General features: G+C 41.7%; 1 protein-coding gene across 19 annotated transcripts in view; it reads right to left on the bottom strand.

Annotated features, from left to right (window-relative positions):
• CAMK2B (calcium/calmodulin dependent protein kinase II beta) overlaps nucleotides 1–26,606 on the bottom strand; it is a 210,428-nt gene that overhangs the window by 56,750 nt on the left and 127,072 nt on the right. For 14 of the 19 annotated variants that reach the window (XM_087706256.1, XM_087706265.1, XM_087706266.1 and 11 more), the window contains exons 6-8: nucleotides 13,774–13,846; nucleotides 1,542–1,644; nucleotides 1,342–1,425 (exon numbers count right to left, since the gene is read on the bottom strand). In XM_087706256.1, coding sequence (XP_087562382.1) covers nucleotides 1,342–1,425; nucleotides 1,542–1,644; nucleotides 13,774–13,846 — 260 coding nt within the window. The remainder of the gene's footprint in view (nucleotides 1–1,341; nucleotides 1,426–1,541; nucleotides 1,645–13,773; nucleotides 13,847–26,606) is intronic. The other 5 variants (XM_087706258.1, XM_087706263.1, XM_087706274.1 and 2 more) reach the window with 2 other exon arrangements.

Below are 26,606 nucleotides of genomic sequence, written 5' to 3'. Positions count from 1 at the left end.
CAAAAGCAAATAGATAAACAGACAAATGATACGTTGCAATGTGTTTTAAGATGGCCATTTGATTAATCAATCAGCAATAATCTAAACCAGTGCTTCTCAACCAAGGTTGAGAAACACTGATCTAAACTGAACTAAGTAAGTGAACAGATCCAAATCTTGAGTTGCATATCCTACTCATCCTGATTTGGGACAGGAAGAAAGCAAGCAAGGAAACAAGCAAATGGCGTCTGATCCTCATCTTGCGATCTACAATAGATTTCCAAATTGTAGGCAAGGGTGCGAGGAGTTGCAGGCTACTTCTTTTACCAGGAGTGTGTGTTTGTGTTTGTGTGCGCATGTGCTTGAGCAAATGGGAGGTGAATAGTGATTGGAACAAGAGGCACATCCCATCTAGAGTGTTCACTGGTTTTCACCACAAGGTGAAGACCTGGAGTGAGATCCCTTCTAGCCATGGGCAGCCATAGACATGGTTAAAAAAAAAGTCCACGTGTCGGCTATAATGGTGTGATTGCCTGATTTTTTTGTTTGGGACACACAAAAAGAAATGGAGCTTTGATAAGTCCTGACATCGTCCCCATTTTGACCACAAGGTTTTATATACTCCATCTAGTCAAGCACAGTATCTGGTGACCACATAGGCACAGCCCATGTCATTTTCCTGGCAGCCATACGGAATTGAATATCATCATGCCGCTTTGACTATTTTGGTCGTATCAGTGCTAAACATAATGTTTATTATTGCAGGCTTTTTTCCTTTTTGCTCTGGGCCATCTTGAAAATTCTGTAAGGAGGAACATAAATGTATAACTTATAATAATACGTGACTTCAATCCAGGGGTGGGTTTCTCGCCCCGTTCCAACCGGTTTGGTTGGAACGGGGCCAGCGGCATCCTCGTGCATGCGCGCAGTGCACGCATGCGTACTAACGCCTGTGCGATGCTCCAGCTGCTCCTGGAGGATCACGCAGGTGCTGTATGCGTTCTGCACATGCGTGGAAGCGCAGAACTTGTCAAAACCGGGTAAGAAACGCGAGCGGGCAGGCAGATCCTTCGGCGTTCCCGGAAGTTACTTACTTCCGGGTTCGCCGACCAACCGGTTCGCGGGGACCGCCGCGAACCGCCTGAAACCCACCCCTGCTTCAATCGGTATCCAAACTATTTACTCTACAAAACTATCAGCGTTCTATCAGAGTGTGTCTTCTACCTGAGTTTTGAGGGCGACACACCAACTTTTGTGAGCTGCTCTGCAAAGCGGTGCAGAGCCATGGTCTAAATGGGAAGCCGTCTCTGCAACTCTACGGGCCCACCATGATAAGAGTAGAAAGAAATAGCTCTCTCTTACCGCATGCCCAGATATCCACAGGTTTCCCGTAAGCTTCTTTGCGTAGAACTTCTGGAGAAAGGTAGCCAGGGGTACCTGCAAAGCCTGAGGAAGAAAGCAAAAATTGCCAACACAGGTATGTTCACGCAACCGTCTGGCTCCACCGCAAAAAATAAAAAATAAAGAAAAGAGGAAGGGAGCGTAGTTCCACCAGCACTCACCAAACCAGGCCTGCTGGTCTCCTTGCACCTCAATTGCCAAGCCAAAATCTGCCAATTTCACCGCTGCTCCTTTGCATTTGCTGGCCAGAAGCAGGTTCTCCGGCTGTCGGGATGACCCAACAGAATACAGGGTGACGTTTTCATAGTCATGTATGGTTTTGTGGTTAGTATCAATCAAAAGGGAAGGAGGGAGAAAAAAGAAACAACAACAACAACAACAACAGCCAGTTTGCAGAAGCCATCAGACATCTGCAATCCTCCCCTCCCCTCCACACAAGAGTGAAACAGACAGACCTAGAGAGAACCTCTTTAAGTGGAAGATTATCGCTAAAATTGAGACACTCCATCGTACAGCTCATCTTTGCATGAATGGCTGGTGATGGACTGAATGGTGTTGACCTCATAACTGAACTCCCTGCTAGTTATTTGCGTGATTTGATTTAGCAACGTCATGAGAGATCCAATCTGCTTTTGTGCCAGTATTTCTACCAATGCAACCCTACATGTGTTGACTTGGGAACTCAATCCATTGAAGGTGAGTAGACATGTTTAACACTGGCCTGTTAGCAGTCCAGGCTCATCTCTGCTGCGTGTGTATCTACAACATTGTAGTCTAACTTGTAATTAAAGTGAGTGGCCTTCATTCAGAATTAGAGGGAGAGATCTTAACAGGTTCAGAAGCACAAGCTTCCTACAGTTCCAAGTAAGCTGTTTTTAAAATGAGTTTAAGTTGGGAAAAGACATTCACAATTTATTTTAAATGCACTTCTATGGGTCTATATTGGGAGGAGGTGCACACAAAAACTGCAAGGGGCATAAACAACCACCCAGCTTCACTTGCATTTCCTAGCACATGTTTTTTTCACTATATAGCTGTGACTTTCATGCTCTTGATTTAAACCTGGCTCATGATATATAGTGTCCTCCCTATAGCCCCCTTAACTGTCCGATCTACCCATATCTTTTTAAAAGGCAAGCTGTGATACTAAAGAGCCAGAGAGGGCTTTGAAGCATCCATGATGTAATGTTTTGTGTTTACAAATCAGCATTCCAGGGGAAAAACTAATTTCTTGGGAACGTTTGGGAGATAGATTTCCCTCCTGCTTGGAATATTGTTCTGCTATTCTAGAAAGAGTTTCCTAGAACAGGTAGTCCTTGATTTACGGCCACAACTGAGCCCAGAATTTCTGTGGCTAAGTGAGACAGTTTTTGCCCCATTTTTACAACCTTTCTTGCCACAGTTGCTAAGTGCATCACCGTAGCTGTTAAGGTAGTAACACATCCGTTAAGTGAATTTGGCTTCCAGGCTGGCTTTGCTTGTCAGGAGGTCACAAAAGGCGATCACATGAAGGGATCTGAATTTTGATCATGTGACCATGGGGGGATAAGGGCAATGGCTCTAAATGTAAAAAAACGCTCATAAGTCACTTTTTTTCAACGTCTTTGTAACTTTGAACGGTCACTAAATGAACGGTTGTAAGTCGAGGACTACCTGTAGAACATCTTGAGGATGCTTCCCTTAGAACTTGAGACTTCGGTTGCGTTTGGTTTTGAAGGGGCTTGGATTAGATCTTCTCCAAGCAAGAACTATGGAGTGTGATGCTGGATTTCCTAGTATGAGACTGGGGCAGACTGGACGGTGGTGACAGGTTAGATAAGGCTAGATTCTCTCTTCCGCTTCTCTCTGGTCATGTCATAACTGTAGCAGAATGGGATGAATGTGCATATATGTATATGTATATATAAATATGTATATGTATGCAACATTAAAGGAACATAATGGTGGGTCTCTGCTTTTCAGTTGGTAAACCGAGGACAACACAACAAACAATATTTGACCCACCAAACATGCACAAGGGCTCCCCTCCATTCCATCCTTTGTTTGAATTTCTTTTTTTGATCCAACAAATATGGATTAATAAGCTCCGCTTTGCATCCCATTATAGCTGATATCCAAATAGGCAACCCAGCTCAAAAGTTAGCAGACACAGAAGTATTCCTGTTGAATGCATTCCTTAGAAATCTTTGGCAATGTTACAAATTATAGAGAAAAAGAATGTATGCAAGCTTTGGAAAAGGATTAGGAGCAAACTGTGGCTGCCAGTATGCAAGCATGCACAGCTGAGTCTACAAACCATGCAACTTCCTTCTTAAGAGGTTTTAGGAAGGACGCCTTATTAAAAGCAAAAGAACTTAGACTCTACAGCCTGTACTAATGGGAAGTCCAATAGTTATTGATAAGAGACACCGTATATCCCACTGAGAAAAAAAAGTAGGGCTTGATATTTAGACATTTAGCTATGCACTTTGGGATGAGCATCCTTGAATGGTGTGGGAGAATAAATGGACTTTCAGGGGGAAAAATGCAGGCCACAGGAACCATTCGTGCTTCCGTCGGAGATGGAGACAACACACAGGCTCATCCCCAACAGCCTGCACCTGTGTTCAACAGGGAAGGGCCACAGGGCAGAAAACATCCTGCAGAAAACCCAGCTCCACAACAGAGTCCTTTCAGCAGGTCCAAGAAGGCTCCACACCCATTGCACTACTCACATTGCACTCTGAGGAGACAGACAAACCTCCAAGTGGCCTCCATGACTCTCCAAAAGGAGGAGTATAAATCCTTCTCCACCATCCAGTCAGAGCTGAAGAAGCTCCTTGGATGAGGAGCAAAACGTCTTCAAAGAGAAACAAGGAAGTCCAGTTGCCTCTTGAAAATGCAACCTGGATGACTGAGAAATTCCCTAGAAATAGGGCTTGATAAGCTTAAGATCCTTCTAGCTAGCCATCAATTCACAGATACTATTACATCTCTCTGACCCAAGGAAGAAGATCACCCAACAAAGGTGCTTTTTTTTTCAAAAGAGAACTGGGCTTTATTTATTTAATATTGAAGACATTTTGTTTCCCATCCAAGAAGCTTCTCCAGTTCTGACTGAATGGTGGAGAATGGAAGGATTTATATTCCTTGTAGCCATATGGTTCTTGGCATTCTTTCTGAGAGATGCTGAAGCCCCCTTGGAGGTTTACCTGTGTCCTCAAGGTCACCTGAATAGTATAAATGGGTGTATGGGACTTTTTGGAACTGCTGGTGTTGTAAATCCTTTCACTCCCCACCATTCAGTTAGAACGGAAGAAGCTTCTTGGATGAGAAGCGAAACATCTTCGAGGGGAAAAAAGAAAGCTCAGTTGCCTTTGAAAAAAGCCGCTTTGCGACAACCATGACCTGGATGGCTGAGAAATCTCCATGGGACAAGGATCTGTGGGCCTATTCCATCCATTCTGATATAGGCAATCCCAAATATAATCGATTGCAGAACAGGAATCTACAGGTAGATGAGCAATGGAAAAATCCACGAGAGCAATGTAATGGCAGCCTCATATACTTTACTCTGGTGTGCCTTTGTAGGAAAAGGCCACCCTCACCCAGAGCCAATCTTACTTTTGAGATTGAAATGTCTACCTCTCAGTTCTTCATACTTTTCTTTTCTGCCCTGAAAGACCTAGATAAAGCTTCTTAACAACCATGGGATGGCTATTTCTTCAGAGGCATGGCTGTTAAGGGGTGGAAACATATTTCCAGCAAAAGGATAAAGTCTCCACTGCAGTCCTGCTGCAGGTAATGAACATCACTTTCCACTAGAATTTCACAACTGTCTTAGGCTTCAGTTGAACGATTTCAAGCTAGAGTTCTTCTTTGAACTATAATTCCCAGCTAGGAAACTCCAAAACAAGCTGCAACATCTATTATAGTCCACCCTTACAATGAATGGGAATTAAATTAGTTGTCTAACCGTATTGGTTTTAAGACAGCTTAAATAATACTGAATCTTGGAACTAGCATTATAAACTCAGGCCAGGGTATTTCTCAGTGACACAACCCATTTCCTGGCCTTCCTTCCCCCCGCCCCAATAAGCAACATCAAATTAAACAATGCAAGGAAGTACTTCCACCCAACAGTCATTGGCAGACACATCCTAGAAGCTCCATCAAATATGGAGGGAATCACATTTGTAACAAACAATTTTATTATTTATGTACATACCAATAAGACCTTTCGGAATAGAAGCCAACATTTAGCCAGGTTACTGTACTGCATATTTCTATGTGTAGCAGCTAAGAAACTCGGAGGTCTTATTTGCACATGGCACTAACTATGCTGTGTTCAATAAACCCTAAGTGGCTGGTTTTATACTTCATACTCAGTTGGGAATCAAACTTCCTAACTACAATGGCTAGTTTCACACTACAACGTAAACTAAAATCAAACAAGGCACATTATATCTTAATATGATATATGAAGCTACAGGTTGTCTTTGGAATTACCTACAAATCATAAAATACCATGAGACCAATGTAGCTGGTTGGTCACACCCTTCCCTAGTAGACTGTATACATTAGACCAGTGTTTCTCAACCTTGGCCACTTGAAGATGTCTGGACTTCAACTCCCAGAATTCCCCAGCCAGCATTCACTTAGAACTTGAGAATCCCTTTGTCTCTACTTTATGGGCAATTTATAGTCACTATTATAAGTCAAGATAAATATTGCACTTTACTGATTTCATGCAAATGTCTAATGCAGTGTTTCTCAACCTTGGCTACTTGAAGATGTCTGGACTTCAACTCCCAGAATTCCCCAGCCAGCGAATTCTGGGAGTTGAAGTCCAGACATCTTCAAGTGGCCAAGGTTGAGAAACACTGGTCTAATGTATACAGTTATTGGTAATCAAGAGCAAAGGTTAACAACCATTAGTAAGTTATGTCCACTGAACCTTTGTCTAAAAAGCAAATAAGACCAATAATAAACAATAAGACCAAGGAGCTTATAGTGGACTATAGAAGGAATAGATCAAACATACAGCCCTTGCTTATCAATGGAGACCGAGTGGAGCAAATGGCCAGTTTTAAGTTTCTGGGTCTTATCTTAAAAGAGGACCTGCCCTGGGGCACTAACATTACAGCACTGCTCAAAAGGGCCCAGCAGAAATTATACTACCTGAGACTTCTCCGGAAACAACAACTGAATGAAAAACTGCTGTTGACCTTCTACCGCTGCACCATAGAGAGTATTCTAACTTACTGCATCTGTGTATGGTTTGCTAATTGCACAGTGGCAGATAGTGGCGCTCCAGAAAGTTAAGGTCATTGCCCAGAGGATCATGGGTTGCCCTCTCCCCTCTTTGGAAGAGCTTTATAGCTCCCGCTGCCTTCAGAAAGTTCAAAACATTCTCAAAGATCCATCTCATCCTGGGCGCCCTTTTTAAAAAAAAATGTTACCATCTGGCAGACGGTACAGAATAATAAAAACAAGGACAGGCTGAAAAACAGCTTCTATCCCAGGGCAATAACCACAGTGGTGGGATTCAAATAATTTAGCAACCGGTTCTCTGCCCTAATCATTTCTTCCAACAACCAGTTCACCAAACTGCTCAGAAAGTTAACAACCGGTTCTCCCGAACTGGTGCAAACTGGCTGAATCCCACCCCTGAATAACCATATTGAATTCTACAATATAGGACAATATCGGGTTTTCAATTTCAATTATATAGAATGTAAAGGATGTATGTTTGTGTTTTTATTTTTATAATTGTAATGTACACTGAAGACAGCATTTAATTTCGTTGTACCATGTGCAATGACAATAAACTAAACTAAAATTTAGCTATAAGTTGTGAGTATAAAAGAGAATGACCAAACTCTACACTAACTTTCACAGCCCAATAAGAACACACAATTATACTTTGTCTTCATTTACTGATTTCATTCTTATTCTTCTTCTCTGAAAATGGCTAAAAAATGAGCTGATAAATTCAGTTAGCAAAAATTAAAGAGATTTCATTCATAAGCACACTTAACTTGGTAGTGTGTTCTATTATAATCAAGGAGGACAAACATGCAGAAAAAAAATTGCTTATAATTTGAATGATATGTTTTCCAAGGGTCTATGACAGAGGTGGGTTCCTACCAGTTTGCACCTATTCGGTAGAACCGGTTCGTCAAATCTACTGAACCGGTTAGAAGAGGTTCCACCAGTGGACCCGGAAAGCAGGCCACACCTACAGAAGAGGTTCCAAATTTTTTTGAAACCCACCACTGGTTCTTGGATATTATTATTCTATACTATCATGCTCATATTTATAAAACTCAGTGCCTCTGTGAAAGGTAAGGATGACTACTGCGTTTGTGGTGCAATCAGAACATTGCGTGTGTTGAAGTTGTTTTAACACAAACCAAAGATGCCTTTTAAAAAACAAGTTTACATCATATTCTTATGCATGCCAGTGCTGTGCGTGAGGTAATTTAAGGTGGTTCTGACAAGTGTCGTCGGCATCTTCATATCCGGTCACATGGGTGGCAAGCCATTCCCACAAAGGAGGACACACTCACAGAGTAGGTTTGAACAATTTTTGAAACCCACCACTGGTCTATGATAATTAGCAGTTGTCCCATTTCAATTTTCTAATGTCACTGAAAAGCATCAGAAGAAAATATCAGCACAATTGCCCTTCCATCCTTCTTTGAAGAAAGGAATTACACACCTTGGGACAATCTAATCATGTTTTCAATCAAAGTCCCAATCCTTTGATATTCACCGCATCTATTTTCTTTGCTATTCCTCTTTGATGAATTTAAAAAAAAACTGTCTAATTTTATATATTTATTAAATTCATTTGCCGCCCATCTCACCACGCCCATCTCACTCCACTGGGAGGCAAAGGTGCTGTGCTCATATCTGAAATAACAGAGTTGGGAGAGACCTTGGAAGTCTTCTAATCCAACCCCCTGCTCAGGCAGGAACCCTACACCGTATCAGACCAACCTGAAAAAACCCACAGGAAAATCTGAAGGCAAATCGTTCCACTGATTAATTGTTCCGTCTATTTCTCCTTAGAACTATGCTGCTTCTCTCCTTGATTAGTTTCGATCCATGAGTTTCCATCCGTTGCTTCTCGTCCTGCCCTCAGTTACTTTGGAGAATAGGTTGACCACCTCTTCTTTGTGGCAGCCCCTGAGATATTGGAATGCTGGTACCATGTCACCTTCTTTTCATTAAAGTAGGCATACCCAATTCCAACGGTTCTTCGTGTGTTTTACCCTCCAGTCCTTAATCATCTTTGTTGCTCTTCTCTGCGCTCTTTCTAGAGTCTCAACACCTTTTTTTATCACGGCGACAAAACTGGATGCAGCATTTCCAAGTGTGGTCTTACCAAGGCACTACAAAGTGCTATTAAGACTTCAGATGATCATGAGTGCAAAGTGTTTTATATTTTAACTCCGAGCTTGAAAAATTAAAAAAAATTAAAATAAAAATCCCTTTTAAAAAAATGTAATTATTTTTCAGAAAGATATTGGAGAAAGTCAGCCTTGCCACAACTAATTTTTCAAAGCACCCAGTTATTATGAACACTAGATGTTAGGAGATAACGGGTCGCTTCCAGATTAAGTTATCCTTAGAACAAATTGAAGGAAATGAAAAAATTGTGACTAAATTTAGTCCCCTTGATTTTAGTTGGTCCTTTGGAAATACTAAATTTAGAACTGAACCATTTAGGCTGCATTTCCTCATACATCTTGATAAAGTAAACTCCACATGAATATTTTCATTTATACTTTATCTTTTGCATAAGAAATAAAATCAAAGGCTTTGTTTAGTTGCAAATATCAGAGTAAATATATTAATAGATGTGCTAAATGGACATCCTTTTGTAGTAAAGTATGAGTACACAAGTGTGAGATATTAATGCAGGAACTTTTCTCGTCACTACAGGTAGTCCTCACTTACTGACCACAATTAGAACCAACAACTCCATCATTAAGCATTGTGGTCACTAAGGGAAAAACACATGACCACAATGACCTTACAATGCCACTTCCGCTTTCATTGTTAAATAAATCACCATGGCAATTAACCGTAACATCATGTGATTTCACTTCTCTGCAACAATTGGTCACAAAGCTATTTTCTTTCCAAGTTTCGTATCCTCCTACAGTCACTCAAAGACAGTTAGTAAGCGAGGACTACCTGAACACACTTACATATTACCACAGGTGGATTTATCATTGGCACTGTATTATCCCAAAACTGCACACACAAAAGCCCGTTCCTTAGAATAATAGAAGCTGGTTTAAAATTGCACAACTCCATTCAGTAAACAAACGGAATACACAGACGTTATCCCATGCATGTGAAATCACATTTCATCTCTCAGAGATTCTATTTTAGCAACCACGAAGAACCACAAGCTCTCCCATACTAAAACATGTTACCATGGGCAAATTCTTGGCAGAAGCTAAAACTTTTCAACCATGGAATGGAAAGCAAAGGGGTTTTTTTTCCTACTTAAGTAATATTGTCCAAGGCTCTGGAGATATTTTTGCACATCTTGCCTAGTAAAGAGTTTAGGTAGGTTTATGCACAAATTTTATTAGGCATTTGTAAAGGCAATTCTGCTGAAAGCAAAACCAGCTATTCAAATTAACCAAATGATTTTCCGACATGGATGCTTTGCTTGACTCCAGAAATGAACCCTCCAATTAGCTTGACACCCCAAACAATTCAGCCCTGCTTATGTTGAACAGAAAGTTAAAGATGTTAAACAATTTTGCCAGGTTTGTTTCTTTATTTATTTTTAATCTTAAAGGATTTAACCTCTGGTCAAATTCCTGTTCCAAAGCCTAACAAGAAATAATAACCACAGAAGTGGAATGAGAGGGGTAGCCCAGATCTTTTTTTATAAAAGACCAACAGATACAGACACAGAACTTTTCAAAAAGAAATTCCCAGGACACGGAGACAAAGAGGGGGGTCTTGTCAAGATTCCCCTTCTTTATTGCCACTACAACACACCCAGACATTGCCGAACCTTAACCACCCATTAAACTTATCAAATGCGATCTCTTTATAGTACTCCAGTGACATCTCAACCCAAAGGAGCGTTATAAAGAGGCCGGACAGGGAGTGTACCACAATCAGAAACCCAATACAGGAAAACTCACAGAAATAAATCATTTGCACACATTTAAACCAGACATAGAATGCATGCACACTTCTAGAAGAAGAGAGATGACAGCTGCTCTGTCTACAAACATCACTCTTTGGCTTAAAGTCTTGACCCAGACACCGAAGAACAGGAAGAAAAAAAGTTGGAAAGGGTGGGAAAATGAATGGCTAAAGGAAAGTGGAAGAAGGCAAGAAGTAAGTAAGTTGGGGAACCAAATGATAGTTCAGGTTTGCTGAAAATATTGGGATTTGGCTGTTCCTACGTCCTACCTACCCTATGGATTCCCTGGTTGGTCCTCCAACAGCTACCCAGAAATCAGCTCAAATCCACCAAACTGCATTAAAGTGCCAGGACCACAAATGCCATGCAAGCATGCAGAAAGAAAGGCTTGTCTCACATGGAACCCCAAAGCATGTTGCCAATGCTGGCAGAGGAAGATATACAATTGCAGAAGATATGACAGGATGGATGGATGGATCTAGAAGGTCTCCGCTGAATTAGGACAAGATCAGAGGTGGGTTCCTACCAGTTCGCACCTATTCGGTAGAACTGGTTCATCAAATCTACCGAACCGGTTAGAAGAGGTTCCACCAGTGGACCCGGAAAGCAGGCCACACCTACAGAAGAGGTTCCAATTTTTTTTGAAACCCACCCCTGGTCCTTGGATATGATTATTCTACACTATCATGCTCACATTTATAAAACTCAGTGCCTCTGTGAAAGGTAAGGATGACTACTGCGTTTGTGGTGCAATCAGAACATTGCGTGTGTTGAAGTTGTTTTAACGCAAACCAAAGATGCCTTTTAAAAAACAAGTTTACGTCATATTCTTATGCACGCCAGTGCTGTGTGTGAGGTAATTTAAGGTGGTTTTGACAAGTGTCGTTGGCATCTTCATATCCGGTCACATGGGCGGCAAGCCACTCCCATCCGGTCACATGGGCAGCAAGCCACTCCCACAAAGGAGGCCACACCCACAGAGTAGGTTCGAATAATTTTTGAAACCCACCACTGGACAAGATCATGAAGTATGGCATCTCTCCTATTAAGAAAACTTCTTGCAGTCCAGGATTCAACGGGGACTGTCTTTTAAAGTTCCAACTTGGAATAAGGCAGTGATAGCAAAGAGTAGTTTTGCGCCAATGTGGCCAAGACCATAGAAAAACCTCTGAGGTATTTCACATTCCAAGACTTGCACAAGAGGTCCAAAGAAACCTGCTAGGCAGTCTAAGCTGCACTTGTACAATCCATTGGTTGTGTGGAATCACACAGGCTCTAGAATTTAGGTATCCTGGATATAAAGCACCCCTGATACCTTACCATGAATTACTACTAAACATCCTTCTTCAAGCATGCTCTATTTGACCTCTGAATTTCAATGAAAGGTGCAGTTTGGTGTTTGGCCACTGAAGGGAAATGGTTGCAACTAATTCTTCCATGTTCCTGAAAGCTAACAACCTCTTAGTTCTTTAAAACTCAGAACAAAACAACTTGGCTTCCCAATTATACTTTTGCGGTTTGGTAAAGTAAGACCGAAATCAACTGTCTCTTTAACATGTAGAATCCAGATTATTTTGGCCTTACTTTTGCTCCAGGTGGCAAATTATTATGTTCTTGATTTACTGGTAATTGTAGCAAATGTGGGCCCATACTTTGCACATTTTCCTGGCTTATTCTGAGTTCAGGTATCTTTCCTTCTTTTAATCTGGATTCTTATGGCTCTAGAATGCATGCTACATGGGATGGTGATAGAATGCGTGTTGCATGGGATGGTGATTGAATGCATGTTGCATGGGAAAGAGGGTGGGTGCATATCTGGATGGATACATACATGCACGCACTGTGGTGGGGGTGGGCAGGAGGTAAGCTGCAAAGCAAGCAATTCTGCAATTTTCAGAGGCAAAAGAAATGGAAAACAATGCAACCCAAATCAGCAGTTTGATGTAAGGATGCTGTGGGGCAACATGAAGACCATAGATTCCCATCTCACTAGGCAAAACAAAGCAGTTTATCATGAGGTATAAAGTCAGCATAGCTGGGTCTTCTTCAAAGCCTACAATCCTGTTTTGCTGAGGTCCTGCTCATGAACTTCCAGATGACCTCTGAAGGAATAGAATACGGGGAATACAGCTTTTTTGGGGGGGGGGTCTGACCCAGCAGGATTTACTTATTCTAATCACCTCTACAAGGAACTCAAAGAATGATGGCTTCCGTAGCATGACAAAACCGCGCCCGACTAAGCCGCGCCCGATTAAACCGAGTCGCTGACGTCATCAGCAGGGCGACAATAGCGAGCGCGGAGAAAGAAGGGCGCTTTAAATAGCACTTTGAAAGCAAGCCGATTCAATTTAAGGTAAGGGTTAGGTTTAGGGTTAGGGTTAGGTTAAGGGTTAGGGTTAGGTTTAGGGTTAGGTTAAGGGTTAGGATTAGGTTTAGGGTTAGGTTAAGGCAGTGTTTTTCAACCTTTTTTGTGCAAAGGCACACTTTTTTCATGAAAAAAATCACGAGGCACACCACCATTAGAAAATGTTTAAAAAATTTAACACTGTGCCTATATTGACTATATATAAAGTGTTTTTCCCACGGCACACCTTACACTATGTCACGGCACACTAGTGTGCCGCGGCACAGTGGTTGAAAAACACTGGGTTAAGGGTTAGGATTAGGTTTAGCGTTAGGTTAAGGGTTAGGTTTAGGGTTAGGTTAAGGGTTTGGTTTAGGGTTAGGTTTAGGTTTAGGGGTTAGGGGTTAGGTTTAGGTGTTAATTTTAGGTTTAGTGTTTACAGCGTGCTTTTTTCTCCGCACTGTTGTCGTGCTGTGATGACGTCAGCTACGCGGTTTCGTCGAGCGCCCTTTAGTCGAACACGGTTTTGTGGTGGAACCGATGGCTTCACCCAGGGCTTGGAATGTTAAGTTGATAAGGTTCATCAGGCAGTAGATCCCCCCTATTAGTCCAAGCCAGGCTAGATCACAGCAAAACATACAACACAGCTGCCATTAGATTAAGCTGATTTCTGATTAGTCTGTCAGAGGGATGACCTAATAAATCCAAGATCAAGAAACAAATTGCACAACTTTCTAAGGACCCTGGAAGGTGTTTTTTCAGGGGAATTAGTCTCAACCATTCAGAAGTGATCCAACTTCTTTTTTTTTACGGAAGTTTAAAAAAAAACATGCAAAGATACAAAGACGGACAGACGGACAGAGCAGTGGGGAAGAAAACTCACCTTGAGGTCTCTGTGGACGACCCCCATTTGGTGGCAATGGAGAACAGCCTCCAGGATCTGCTGGATGCAATGACTGCATGCAAACACCAGGGGGCGTGTTAGTTCACGGTGAGTGGTAACAACCGCACAGGCTGGGTGGTGGGGGTGGGTGGGTGGTGGGAATAATGCAGGAAAAATAAGGAAAGGGAAAACGGAAGAGGGGAAAAAAGGAAGAGGAGGAAAGGAGGGGCAGGGGAAATAAAGGAATCTGATTTCCTCTCTGCAAGATGAGAAATCCAAGTTACAGATACACACTGTGGGGAAGTGAAAGTGGGGCTGAAGAGAGAAGGGGGATGTTGCCTCCCCCGAGAGAGGGAAAAGGACCAAAAACCAAGAGGGACTGAAACCCTACCAGCCAAGAGACAGAGCCTACAGCAGATGGATGTCTGACGCTGCACTCAAGAAAGGCAGAAGAACATAGTCACTTCTAATGAGATTATAGGAAAACTGACAGCAATCCCGTCTCCTCCCTTGATCTGGACATTAAGTTCCCATGAACAACAAATCAAGCCTGCTATCAGCATCTGGCATCTTTCAGGCACCCCAAAGTACAAGTGCACTAACATCTGCCCTGAGCCTTCCATATGCAACAGCTGTCGTCAGTCCCCTTCACGGACCTTCACTGCAAAGTTGAATCACAGTGGGAAATTAACACAGGGGATGTTATAATGCTCAAAGCGAAGAGATGATTCTTCCCAGTGGTCCTCTCAGATCTTTTAAGGTCAACTTGGTAACCAATTGGCTTGTGGTCCAGTATCTTTCGTCCTCAGGAAGTTACTGGAACTCCTTCGATTAGGGGACTGCATAGGTAGCCCTTGACTTAACAGCCCATTAAGTGACCATACAACATTACAACGGCGTTGAAAAATACACATCCCCATGGTCACTGAGATTTACGTTTCGATGCTTGGCAACCGGCTCACATTTATGACAGTTGCAGCATGCTGGGCTCATCTGATCCCCTTTTGGGACCTTCTGACAAGCAAAGGCAAGGGGGAAACCAAGTTCACTTAACCATTGTGTTGCTAATTGAACAACTGCAGGGATCCACTTCACAAACGTGGAGGAAAGGAAAGTCGTAAAATGGGGTAATACTCACTTAACAAGTTTTTTTCTTAACAGCATAAATTTTGGGCTCAGTTGTCGTCATAGGTTGAAGACTACCTGCATTAGGTTTATTCCTGGGAAGGGTGAGATACTTTAGATTTGCTATTCACCCCCTAACCCTTACAATCCCTTCTATATAGTTCCAGGAGACATTTTCAGAAGAATATCTGTCTGTTTTTGGAAAACTGGGTGTTCTGATAGGCACAAAACAAATCCATTTCTTCTGCCAGTGACCCATCCCTAGATAGACTGACAGTCGATTATATCCAAATAACATTTGGAAATGAGATCAGACATCTGCAGAAGACTTTGCTTAAGGGGGATGAAATTTTCAGTTGCTTGAAGTCCAACCTGCCCAGCCTACAATTTCCCAAAAATATACTGATGGCATTGCGTGAAAATCAACCCACAACTGTGACAACTTTCTAAATATTCTCTGTCAATGTTCCTTGCATTAAGTATATTAAGCTTCCAATGGGTTTAATGCACCAATGTTTGTTCTTGAAATAATTACACCCCTAAGATTAACGATTAAACAGGTAATTTTTGACTCTACCCCTGTGATGGCGAACCCATGTCATGCCATCGGGAACGGATTTCTGGGTTAGGTTACCCATAGGGCCATTTTTTGCCCTCCTCGGGCTTCTGAAGCCTCTGGAGAACTTCCGGGGGAGGCCGTTTTCGCCCTCCCCACTCTCCTAGAAAGCCTCTGGAGCCTGGGGATGGCGAAAAATGGGTCCATCACACGCAAAAGGTGGTGGTGGGGTGTCTCACGCATAGAATTATGGGTGTGAGCACGCCAATGCACAACCCCTTGCGCTTCCCCCACTTAGCAATAGCAATAGCAGTTAGACTTATATACTGCTTCATAGGGCTTTCAGCCCTCTCTAAGCAGTTTACAGAGTCAGCATATTGCCCCCAACAACAATCCGGGTCCTCATTTTACCCACCTCGGAAGGATGGAAGGCTGAGTCAACCCTGAGCCGGTGAGATTTGAACAGCCGAACTGCAGGACTGCAGTCAGCTGAAGTAGCCTGCAGTGCTGCATTTAACCACTGCGCCACCTCGGCTCTTTTGGCATGCGATGGCAAAAAAGATTAGCCATGACTGCTGTACCCCTTTTGGTGATGTTACTGGATGACTGCTAAGCTCATATAAAAATGTAAAGAAAAGAAAGGAGTATCCTCCTTGGCAAAGGGGATATACCTGCTCAGACTATAAAAGGAAGTTTCAAGCAAGGCTGAAGGAATCTCTCAACTATTTCCAGTCATCTCATACGTGATAGGACAATAACACTAGCTTTCGTAACAGGGAAAGGGTTTTTTTAATCAGCATATAGACAATTTTTTTTCTTTAAAGAAATATGCCATTAACTACTGTGGTAATTAGGAGTCAGGAAAAAGCACCAATTTTCCTTCCCCAAAACCCATTTCCAGAGAGTGTACAGTAGCAAGCCTAAACAGAAAGATATAATTTGGTCAAGCAGTTGCAAGCCAGTTCTGACTTTCTTGGGTGTGTAGCAGTCAACATGGCACCCAAAGCTATTCCATAAATATGCTGCAACTTTAGTGCAAATACACTGATAAGAAAATAGCTCTTACTCGCAGTAATTTACCTGCAAAGTAGGTTTTAACAAGAATGAGTAATTCCTTCTTAGACACTATTGATATATTTATCCCTAAAAAGTGACCCCATGAGCTCCGTTATTAAGTAAAAACTTGAACCGGGTCCCTGTCCAACTCTCATCCACCACCATGATAATTCCTGGGTTGGATTAACGGGAGTTACAAATTCAGTGTTTTTGATAAGCACTTGTTTGGAAAAATTTGGGTATTCAAGTTCTGCATCATTTGAACTCTGTTGATCTTTAAGATTGTGCATAGCTCATCTTCCTCTAGACAATTCTGTTTTGGGGGGTGAAATTATTATCTAAAACAATCACAATACACAGTTGCTATGTTCCTCTTAGAACCCGTGGCTTTTTTTACGGACAAGGATATATTCTTTTAAGCTAGTGTTTCTTAATCTTAGCAACTTTAAGATGTGTGGTCATAAAGCTCACACATCTCAAAGTTGCTTTCATTTGTACCACTATCTGATAAAACAAAAAGGTGGGATCAACCTAGGGCATTTTTTTTAGGAAACATACATTTTAAATGACTTTTTATTTGCCTCTGGGAAGATTATTTTACTTACACCTTAGAGTGTCCTTTTTTTCTGTACAATTAAAGTAAAATGGCTCTCGATTCCACACTGGGTTGGAGACATCAACATTTTTTCACTTTTTTTTTTTTGGCACTATGTGCCATTTTTAAAGGCAGAAATCCTAAAGTCCTAAAACTCGTCCTTTAGGTGAAACATGCAGCAGAGAAAGGACTCAGTCCAATAACACTGGACTCATCTGCTAGTTGTTGTGACTTTTCCATTAAAATGTATTTGGTCCTTTTGAGACATTTAAAAATGACTTCAGGAAGTTATCAGTCTTCTCCTAGGGTTAGGCCATTCCCATTTTGTCTTCCTGGAATCACTGCAAAGAGTTAGTAGTTGTGATTTTTTTTTTACTTTATTAACTATCTACCCTACCATCCATGTCCAGCTAGCTTCTCATATGGCTCATTAAAACAAGTCAGTTATAAAACTACAATGTAGGATCTGGCGATCACCGGGACCCAATTTTCTGCATCAATAAATCTCCCAAATTATATTCTTGAGAACCACCATTAGGTAAGGTATTGAGAAAACCTTCATTATCTCAGTATTTCTTTTAATTTACAACTTTATTTATCTCCTTTCCTAACTTGAGTTAGGACGTACGCGTGGGTTTCCTTTCATTTTATTCTCAGGTCAATTTTGTGTGGGAAACTGGACTGAGCAAAAAGAATTGGCCAAAAGTGACCCCATGAGCTCCGTTATTAAGTAGAAACTTGAACCGGGTCCCTGTCCAACTCTCATCCACCAGCATGATAATTCCTGGGTTGGATTAATGGGAGTTACAAATTCAGTGTTTTTGATAAGCACTTGTTTGGAAAAAATTTGGGACAGGGGTTTAAACTGAGATGTACCCTAAGACTGCTGAAGGCATCATATCTCCTGTTTGCCAGCAACTACCTCTTCTTTTTTGTCTTCTTCTGACTTCTTCTTTCTTTCTCTGCTGACTTGAACAGCTACCCCCCCCCAAAAAAAAGTTGCCTGGGTTCAGAGTCACGTACAAGCCATGTCCAAGTAAACCAGCTGGTGAGAGTTGCCTGCCAGCTTTTTGCAAAGCAAATCAGAGGGTTGTGTCCCTTCTCATTAGTGCTTTCAAGATATCATGGCACAACTATTCTCATTACCAAGCTGCTGTCACAGTTGCTACAGGGATGCATGTACTAGCCAAAACTAAGCACATACCAGTTTATATTTATGATGTGCATTGATGAAAACTCTCCCATTCCTATTTCCCCACAAAATGAAACTTTGGATTGACCACTGCGGAATTATAAAAGTGAGTGCAGATGACCTTCTTTAGGGCACGAACTTTTTAAGAAGCTTGAAGCCCAGGAGGCAAACTGGTCATTGAATGTTCCCTCCGTGTACTAAACCCTTCTTTCTTGCTGCAATTGAAATCAATAAATTTCCCTCTCCGTTTTAGGTATTAAAATTAATAGTCTATTGAGAAAAAAAGGGGGGAGAACCGAAACAATTTGTTGCTTTGATTGAACACTATTGATCCATTTGATCATTTCAAATACTAAATTATTTGAAATAGCAATAGCAATAGCAATAGCAGTTAGACTTATATACCGCTTCATAGGGCTTTCAGCCCTCTCTAAGCGGTTTACAGAGTCAGCATATTGCCCCCAACAACAATCCGGGTCCTCATTTTACCCACCTCGGAAGGATGGAAGGCTGAGTCAACCCTGAGCCGGTGAGATTTGAACAGCCGAACTGCAGAACTGCAGTCAGCTGAAGTAGCCTGCAGTGCTGCATTTAACCACTGTGCCACCTCGGCTCTTGGAAGTGCTGGAAGTGGTCCAGGGCAATGGCCCTATTGCCTTGTTGGAATGACCTTGGAAGACAGGGGGAGAATTTACAGCCAGGGGAATAGTAAAATAAGAGCTTATCCCATGGTTAAGGAATGTTGGAGTGACAACCATCTCAGAAGGAACCCTCCTTACTTTCCTGGGCTGTAAAGGTGGCGGGGGAGAAATGCACTTTCAGACTTGCAAGATGTAATGACTGTTAATGTAATCTTACAATAAAATAGAATTAGTCCATTGGATCCAACTTCCTGTCTGGACTATCTTGCTAGGCTAATATTTTCTTGCCCTCTTCTAAAAAGCTCTGGTGATGAAGACTGAATCACTACTAAAGAAAAGTGCAAACCTAATGGTGTAAGCAAACAGCTGAGTTGGAAAAGCAACAGTACCAAGAATTGTAGTTCAGAAAAAGGACAAAGACGACAGGTTAAATATGGAACCAAAGGACAGAGATATAGAACCAGACATGAGGCAGAGAAAGTGGATAGGGAGACCTCTTCTCTCTGCGGTAAGGACCCAAGATCATCCAATAGATCTAGAAGTGGAAGACTCAGATCAAATAATAGGAACCAATTTTTTTGCATGGGATACCTCAAAAAAGTGGAGACAGCAAGCAACTACCTTGCTGGACGAAGTATAGGTGGTACCTTGCTCAATAGTAGTAACTGTGAGAGGGATCTTGTAGTCCTAGTGGATGACCATTTAAATATGAGCCAGCCCTGTGCAGCAGCTGCCAAAAAAGCCAACACAGTTCTAGGCTGCATAAAAAGAGCGATAGAATCAAGATCACGTGAAGTGTTAATACCACGTTATAATGCCTTAGTAAGGCCACACTTGGAATAATGCATTCAGTTTTGGTCACCACGATGTAGAAAAGATGTGGAGACCCTAGAAAGAGTGCAGAGAAGAGCAACAAAGTTGAAAAGGGGACCGGAGACTAAAACATATGAAGAATGGTTGTAGAAACTGGGTATGTCTAGTTTAATAGAAAGAAGGACTAGGGGAGACATGATAGCAGTGTTCCAATATCTCAGGGTCTGCCACAAAGAAGAGGGAGTCAAACTATTCTCCAAGGCACCCGAGTGTAGAACAAGAAGCAATGGGTGGAAACTCAGCAAGGAGAGAAGCAACTTAGAACTGAGGAGGAATTTCCTGACAGTTAGAACAATTCATCAGTGGAATAGAAGTTGCCTCCAGAAGTTGTGAATGCCCCAACACTGGAAGTCTTTAAGAAGAAGTTGGATAGCCATCTGTCTGGAACGGTATAGGGTTTCCTGCCTAGGCAGGAGGTTGGACTAGAAGACCTCCAAGGTCCCTTCCAACTCTACTATTGTATTGGACACTTCAAAGAGGAATGTAATAGATTGAGGGAGTTTATCAATAGCTATTAATCATGATAGATTTCCTGGTATTGTGCAACTCCCATTCTATTTCAGCTGTTAAGGAACTGGTGTGCTTATCTTCTTCTTGAAGAGATGATTTCTTATAGTCTTCGGGGGGGGCGGGGGGGGGGAATTGGCCAAGACAGGTTCATTTGAATTCCTCTTATATTTTACTCTTGGCAGGATCTGGTTTCTTTCATAGGAGGAGACTGTGAACAACTGGAATTGCAGCTATTTTTTTCTTGGCATCAAAAAAGTCTAAACCTTCCTATGGCAATTCAACAAATGCACCTTTTCAATGCAACTGCAGTGATGTTTCCTCTATTACAAATACGTTGTTGGAGTTTAACCTATATCTGTAGCCTAAAGCAGACATACATGCTTGTTATAGGTATTCTGAAAGTCAGGTGTCTCGTTGAACAGATCTAAATGCTTCGCTAACAGATCTCAAAATATCAATGAGATTTTAGGAAATGACGTTTGCTTCATGACAAATTGAAATGTGCTCTTTTTTTTTTGCATCCCAGATGCAGAAAAAAAGTTTATTTCTGGTATGCAGAGAAGCATATTTTAAAGGGAACATTCGAAAATAGCTTTGTTAAAGCACCCTGGTAAATATACACCCACATATGCCCAACTTGGGCTGTTCATGGCTATGTTATAAATCATGTTTAAAATCTTTGCAGTGTTGGGGATTATGGAAAGGAACATAAAACTACGTCTTATTATGGACCTGGGCCTTTAGTTGCTGATCTCAGACATGAAACCGCGTTGGCCCAGTTTGGGAAATGGGACACCTCCAGGAAAATAGCAAGAGTTTCTATAAGTTGGGGAAATCCGTAAAACATCCCAGAAGAAAACAGGAGCAACCATTTCTGCACTGTGGCCAAAAAATGTACATGGAGGAATCCAAGCCACCGGGAGATGAGCTTGACTTGATCTCTGTAGAGGCATATTCTTTAATGTCAGCTGTGGGCTTCTTAGGAAAGCCAGAAAAATACTTCCTCTAGGAAATTGGAACATGGTATGGTCAGGATCCAGAAATAGCACTGTCCTTTTCTAAAGGCTAACTTGGCAGCAGCCATCTGCACATTATGGAAAACGATGCCAAGTGTTAGAAGAGCTTTGGAATCTAGCCCAGCACATGTGAATATCTTTTTCTAAGCAAGTCAATCTTGTGACTACAGAAGACTTTATTGCCATTGAGAGTTGCATTTAGCACCTACTGAGGTTCGGTTATTATTTGAGACACCTAATTAAAATATCTTTTTTCTCTGCAGATTCGATGAGAGGAGATACCTCGCTCGCCATGCGTCCATAAACAATTCTTAATTTAATAGCAATAGCACTTAGACTTATATATCGCTTTACAGTGCTTTACACACCTCTCTAAGTGGTTTACAGAGGAAGCAGACTGACCCCAACAATTGAATGCTTTCAATGTAGGCGCCACCAGACTCCAAATGACTCTGGAAAGCTCACAATAAGCAAATAGTAAAATACTGTGTGAGCAATAAAAAAACAAAACTAATACAGAAAAAGAAAACAAATAAGACATGGGAATAATATATTAAAAGGTCCACCCTAGTTCAGGGTGTGGGGAAACAGGCACCTTCAAGACCTTTCAGAATATCACTAGGGTGGGAGCCACCCAAGATCTCAGGGGTAACTTTATTCCAGAGGGCAGGCACCCCATCAGAGAAGGTGCATTTCCTGGGTCATGATAACACTGACTAATTGAAAGGCCCGAGAGTGGATTGACCCTGTCAAGTTGTATTGGCTGGCCATACACCATGGGAGATAGGCTGTCTTTCAAATAACCAGGTCCTGTGCCCTGTGGAGCTTTCTACAGGTGAAACTCAAAAAATTAGAATATCGTGCAAAAGTTCATTTATTTCAGTAATGCAACTTAAAAGGTGAAACTAATATATGAGATAAGACTCATTGTATGCAAAGCAAGATAGTTCAAGCCATGATTTGTCATAATTGTGACGATTATGGCGTACAGCTCATGAAAACCCTAAATCCACCATCTCAGAAAATTAGAATATTACATGCAATCAATAAAACAAGGATTGTACATAGAACAGTATTAGACCTCTGAAAAGTATAAGCATGCATATGTACTCAGTACTTGGTTTGGGCCCCTTTTGCAGCAATTACTGTCTCAATGTGGCGTGGCATGGAAGCTATCAGCCTGTGGCACTGCTGAGGTGTTATGGAAAATCAGGATGTTTCAATAGCGGCCTTCAGCTCTTCTGCATTGTTTGGTCTCATGTCTCTCATCTTTCTCTTGGCAATGCCCCATAGATTCTCTATGGGGTTCAGGTCAGGCGAGTTTGCTGGCCAATCATGCACAGTAATCCCACAGTCATTGAACCAGGTTTTGGTGCTTTTGGCAATGTGGGCAGCTGGAAAATGAAGTCAGCATCCCCATAAATCTCATCTGCGGAAGGAAGCATGAAGTGCTCCAAAATCTCCTGGTAGACGGCTGCGTTGACCCTGGTCTTAATGAAGCACAGTGGTCCAAAGTCCTGTTGCTCCTTGGTCCAAAGTTCTTTTTTCTGATGAGAGCAACTTTTGCCAAAAGCACCAAAAACTGGTTCAATGACTGTGGGATTACTATGCTTGATTGGCCTCTCCATTCTTCCTCCATACTCTGGGTCCTTGGTTTCCAAATGAGATGCAAAAGTTGCTCTTATCAGAAAAGAGGACTTTGGACCACTGAGCAACAAGACTTTGGACCACTGTGCTTCATTAAGACCAGGGTCAACGCAGCTGTCTACCAGGAGATTTTGGAGCACTTCATGCTTCCTTCCGCAGACGAACTTTATGGGAATACTGACTTCATTTTCCAGCTGCCCACACTGCCAAAAGCACCAAAACCTGGTTCAATGACTGTGGGATTACTGTGCTTGATTGGCCAGCAAACTCGCCTGAACTGAATCCCATAGAAAATCTATGGGGCATTGCCAAGAGAAAGATGAGAGACATGAGACCAAACAATACAGAAGAGCTGAAGGCCGCTATTGAAGCATCCTGGTCTTCCATAACACCTCAGCAGTGCCACAGGCTGATAGCTTCCATGCCACACCACATTGAGACAGTAATTGCTGCAAAAGGGGCCCAAAACAAGTATATGCATGCTTATACTTTTCAGAGGTCCGATACTGTTCTATGTACAATCCTTGTTTTATTGATTGCATGTAATATTCTAATTTTCTGAGATGGTGGATTTGCGGTTTTCATGAACTGTACGCCATAATCATCACAATTATGACAAATCACGGCTTGAACTATCTTGCTTTGCATGTAATGAGTCTTGCCTCATATATTAGTTTCACCTTTTAAGTTGCATTACTGAAATAAATGAACTTTTGCATGATATTCTAATTTTTTGAGTTTCACCTGTAGATCATAACCAGGCTTTCTGGAACTTCATCTCCCAGAGGTTCTCAGTAACCAGGGTACATCCTGAGATGAACACATAAGTAGAAGTTGCCTAGGGGAGATGTAGTCCAAGGCTTCAGCCACCCACATACTCAAGGCAATGACTAAGGACATGGCCAGGAGATCCTCAGAGGAAACCACAAGCTTCCTTTGGAACCCCACCTGCTCTATCAGTAGCTTGAAGATACTTGCACTTAAACATGTTTAAGATGTAACCATTTGGTCCCTGACATTATTTGGACTTTGCTCCTCCTGAACAGAAGGAGAGAAGACACCAAATTTCTCTTGGTTTATGAAGTAAAGTAAGCTTTGCAAAACAGCCTCCACCTAGCTCATAAGCCCCTGAATATATGCCTCATGGTGGTAATTTCTGCCTTTTTTTTGGTAAAGCACATACACAGGGCCAATGGTATTTAAAGGACTATCTAGACCACTGGGGATGTTATCATGTAGATGTTACAATAGACTTCTAATCCACGCATGGCCAGCCCAAATCCTCTTTTCCTACCCCTTCTGAAATTCTCAGTGCCAAAATTCAGCAATAAAATGACAAATTACGGTGCTGTGAGTTTCCACTTAAAGAATAAAAAAACAATAAAATAGATGCACTAGAAGGGGAAGCCTGCTTTTCAAATCTTAAATATGACTGGATCGAGGGCTGGGAATTTATCTGTTCTAAAGATCAGTAAAGTCAAAATTAGAAAAAAGCTGTCTTGTGGGGTGTGGGGGTTGAAAAGAAATCAGTTGGGGTCAAGGGAAAAAAAATCTTCAGTCTGCATTTTAATGCCAACTAAACCACTTTTTTGAAACTTATATGAGAACCGGAACATAATGATAAATGCATTTTTTCAAAATGTTGTGACAGAGATTACAACTTTAACAACACACGTAAAAAAAATCCCCTAGGATGGAAAATTGCATGCACACAAAAATATTTATGAAGAAAAATGCGCACACAACTGCATACATTATTTCCCACATTCATGAAATCGGACAGAAATGCAACAGCCTAAATCTGAGATTGGCAAAAATGAAAAACAGAGTGAAATGTAATTCAACATGCACAACCATTCCCAGAAGCATTTCATTCTTGGGTTTTGTTTACTCAGTTCGCTATACTGTATCCCATAGAGTTTAAGAAGCAAATTAAGAAACATTCAACCAAACAGATGGTTAGAAGATCACAGAATTGGGGAGGGGGGGGGAGATATTTGCTAGACTGGTTTATTTGAATGTTTTTGCTGGAGCCAGACAGTATCCAACAAACAGAATGGAAATTACCTTTTTTTTTTCTTTTGAGTTAAGAAATGGTCTCAGAATGGTTGATTTAAGAATCTGAAGAACCCGACTTGCATCTCTGTACAGCTCCCTTATTGCACACATATATCACTGAGCACTGGAAAATTCTTGCTTCCCCAGCCACCACTCTCCATATCTAGTCAAATGGAACTGGTAACAGTGCATTCAGGTGGGTGGCCTGGTTTGCAAATGAATTTCAGAAACACAGTGACAACCCCCCCTCCCCCTTGGTCATCTCTAGAAGCCCAAGTGCAAGCTTAAAGATGGTGATAGCCATTGCGTCTTTGTTCTCTTAGAGGATGGTAGAATAAAAGTCAATGTTTCAGCGTTCCTTGGCAGAAACCCATGTCTATTTTCCATAAAAGTTTCCTAACCTTTCAAATAGTCAATTATTCCAGAGACTTCTCCAACATTCTGTGCTGTTATCAACTCAAATAAATCTTCTACAAGACGAAGCCCTCTTGACTGAGATGTATGGACTGTAATCCGCATGCACGCATGCACATATGTTTACATATTTATACTTTGTTCGGTTCCATTTCTTTAGAGCTGACTTTAAATCACTCTATCCTCTTCACTGTATGACATTCCCCATTCAAAGGAATTAGAATTTGACTAGATGTTTTGTTTCTCCAATGGCTATTATGCCAGAGAAGCATGTTCAGAATGTATGCTAACCTTTGAATGAATCTCCCCTGCTCTATTCATTCAAAAATGGTCAAAGGAATCCATCTTGCTTCTGATCCCCTTCTATTTTCTCTTCTCCTCTGTCCCCTATAGATTTTCAAGGAGTTTTCTTTTAGGGAGAGAAATCAATTTCTTTTAATTAGATTTCCCTTCCCCATTCTACAAGAACTTTCAGAAGATAGGTTCCTGAATGAGAGAAACCGCTAGGTATTTATGTAACAGCACCACGTTCTGAGTCACTAAATAAGTCAGGAAACTGAAGCGCCCATCAATATTGTGCATAATGCACTCCAAAGCAATGAAAAAAGAGTCCACTGCGTCCCATTTCCTATCGCAAAGCAAAGGGTTCTAGGGAGGCTGGCTGAATGAGCCCATTGTCTAAGGAAGTCTAATCTAGGAACTATTCTCGATCATCCAGATAGGCTAAACATCCTGAAGCAGGCTCTGGGTGTTCCTTTCTTTGCGTCAATGGCATGCACTCCAGCCCAACCACAACCTGTATCAGTTCTGATCTTGGGAGGACATAAGATGATGCTTTGGTTCCAAACGAAACAAAAAAAAAGGGGGCAAGAGTTGGGAGGAAGCCATTGTGGTAAATCATCAGTGTAGACCAGGAAAGAGAAAGAGGGAGAGGGGGAAAGAGAAAGAGCACACACACAAGCACAAGTGGAAAAATGAATGGATGAAGCATGCCACATTGACTTTGCCCCTTCCCCATGTGCCCAGAAGGGGTTGTTGTCCCAAGATAATCTGGAACTGGGTATATAACTGGGCCTGTGTGATGATGTGGGAAGGACATCCCAGATCTCCTACCTGCCTGCACCCATCTGCCCTTGCTGGAGTGTTGCAC

This window comes from Thamnophis sirtalis, unplaced genomic scaffold (assembly GCF_051295495.1).
Source record: "Thamnophis sirtalis isolate CommonGarterSnake01/CBP01778 unplaced genomic scaffold, rThaSir2_p1.2 scaffold_2, whole genome shotgun sequence".
Classification (NCBI taxonomy): domain Eukaryota; kingdom Metazoa; phylum Chordata; class Lepidosauria; order Squamata; family Natricidae; genus Thamnophis; species Thamnophis sirtalis.
This window is presented reverse-complemented; position numbering and strand designations above follow the sequence as displayed.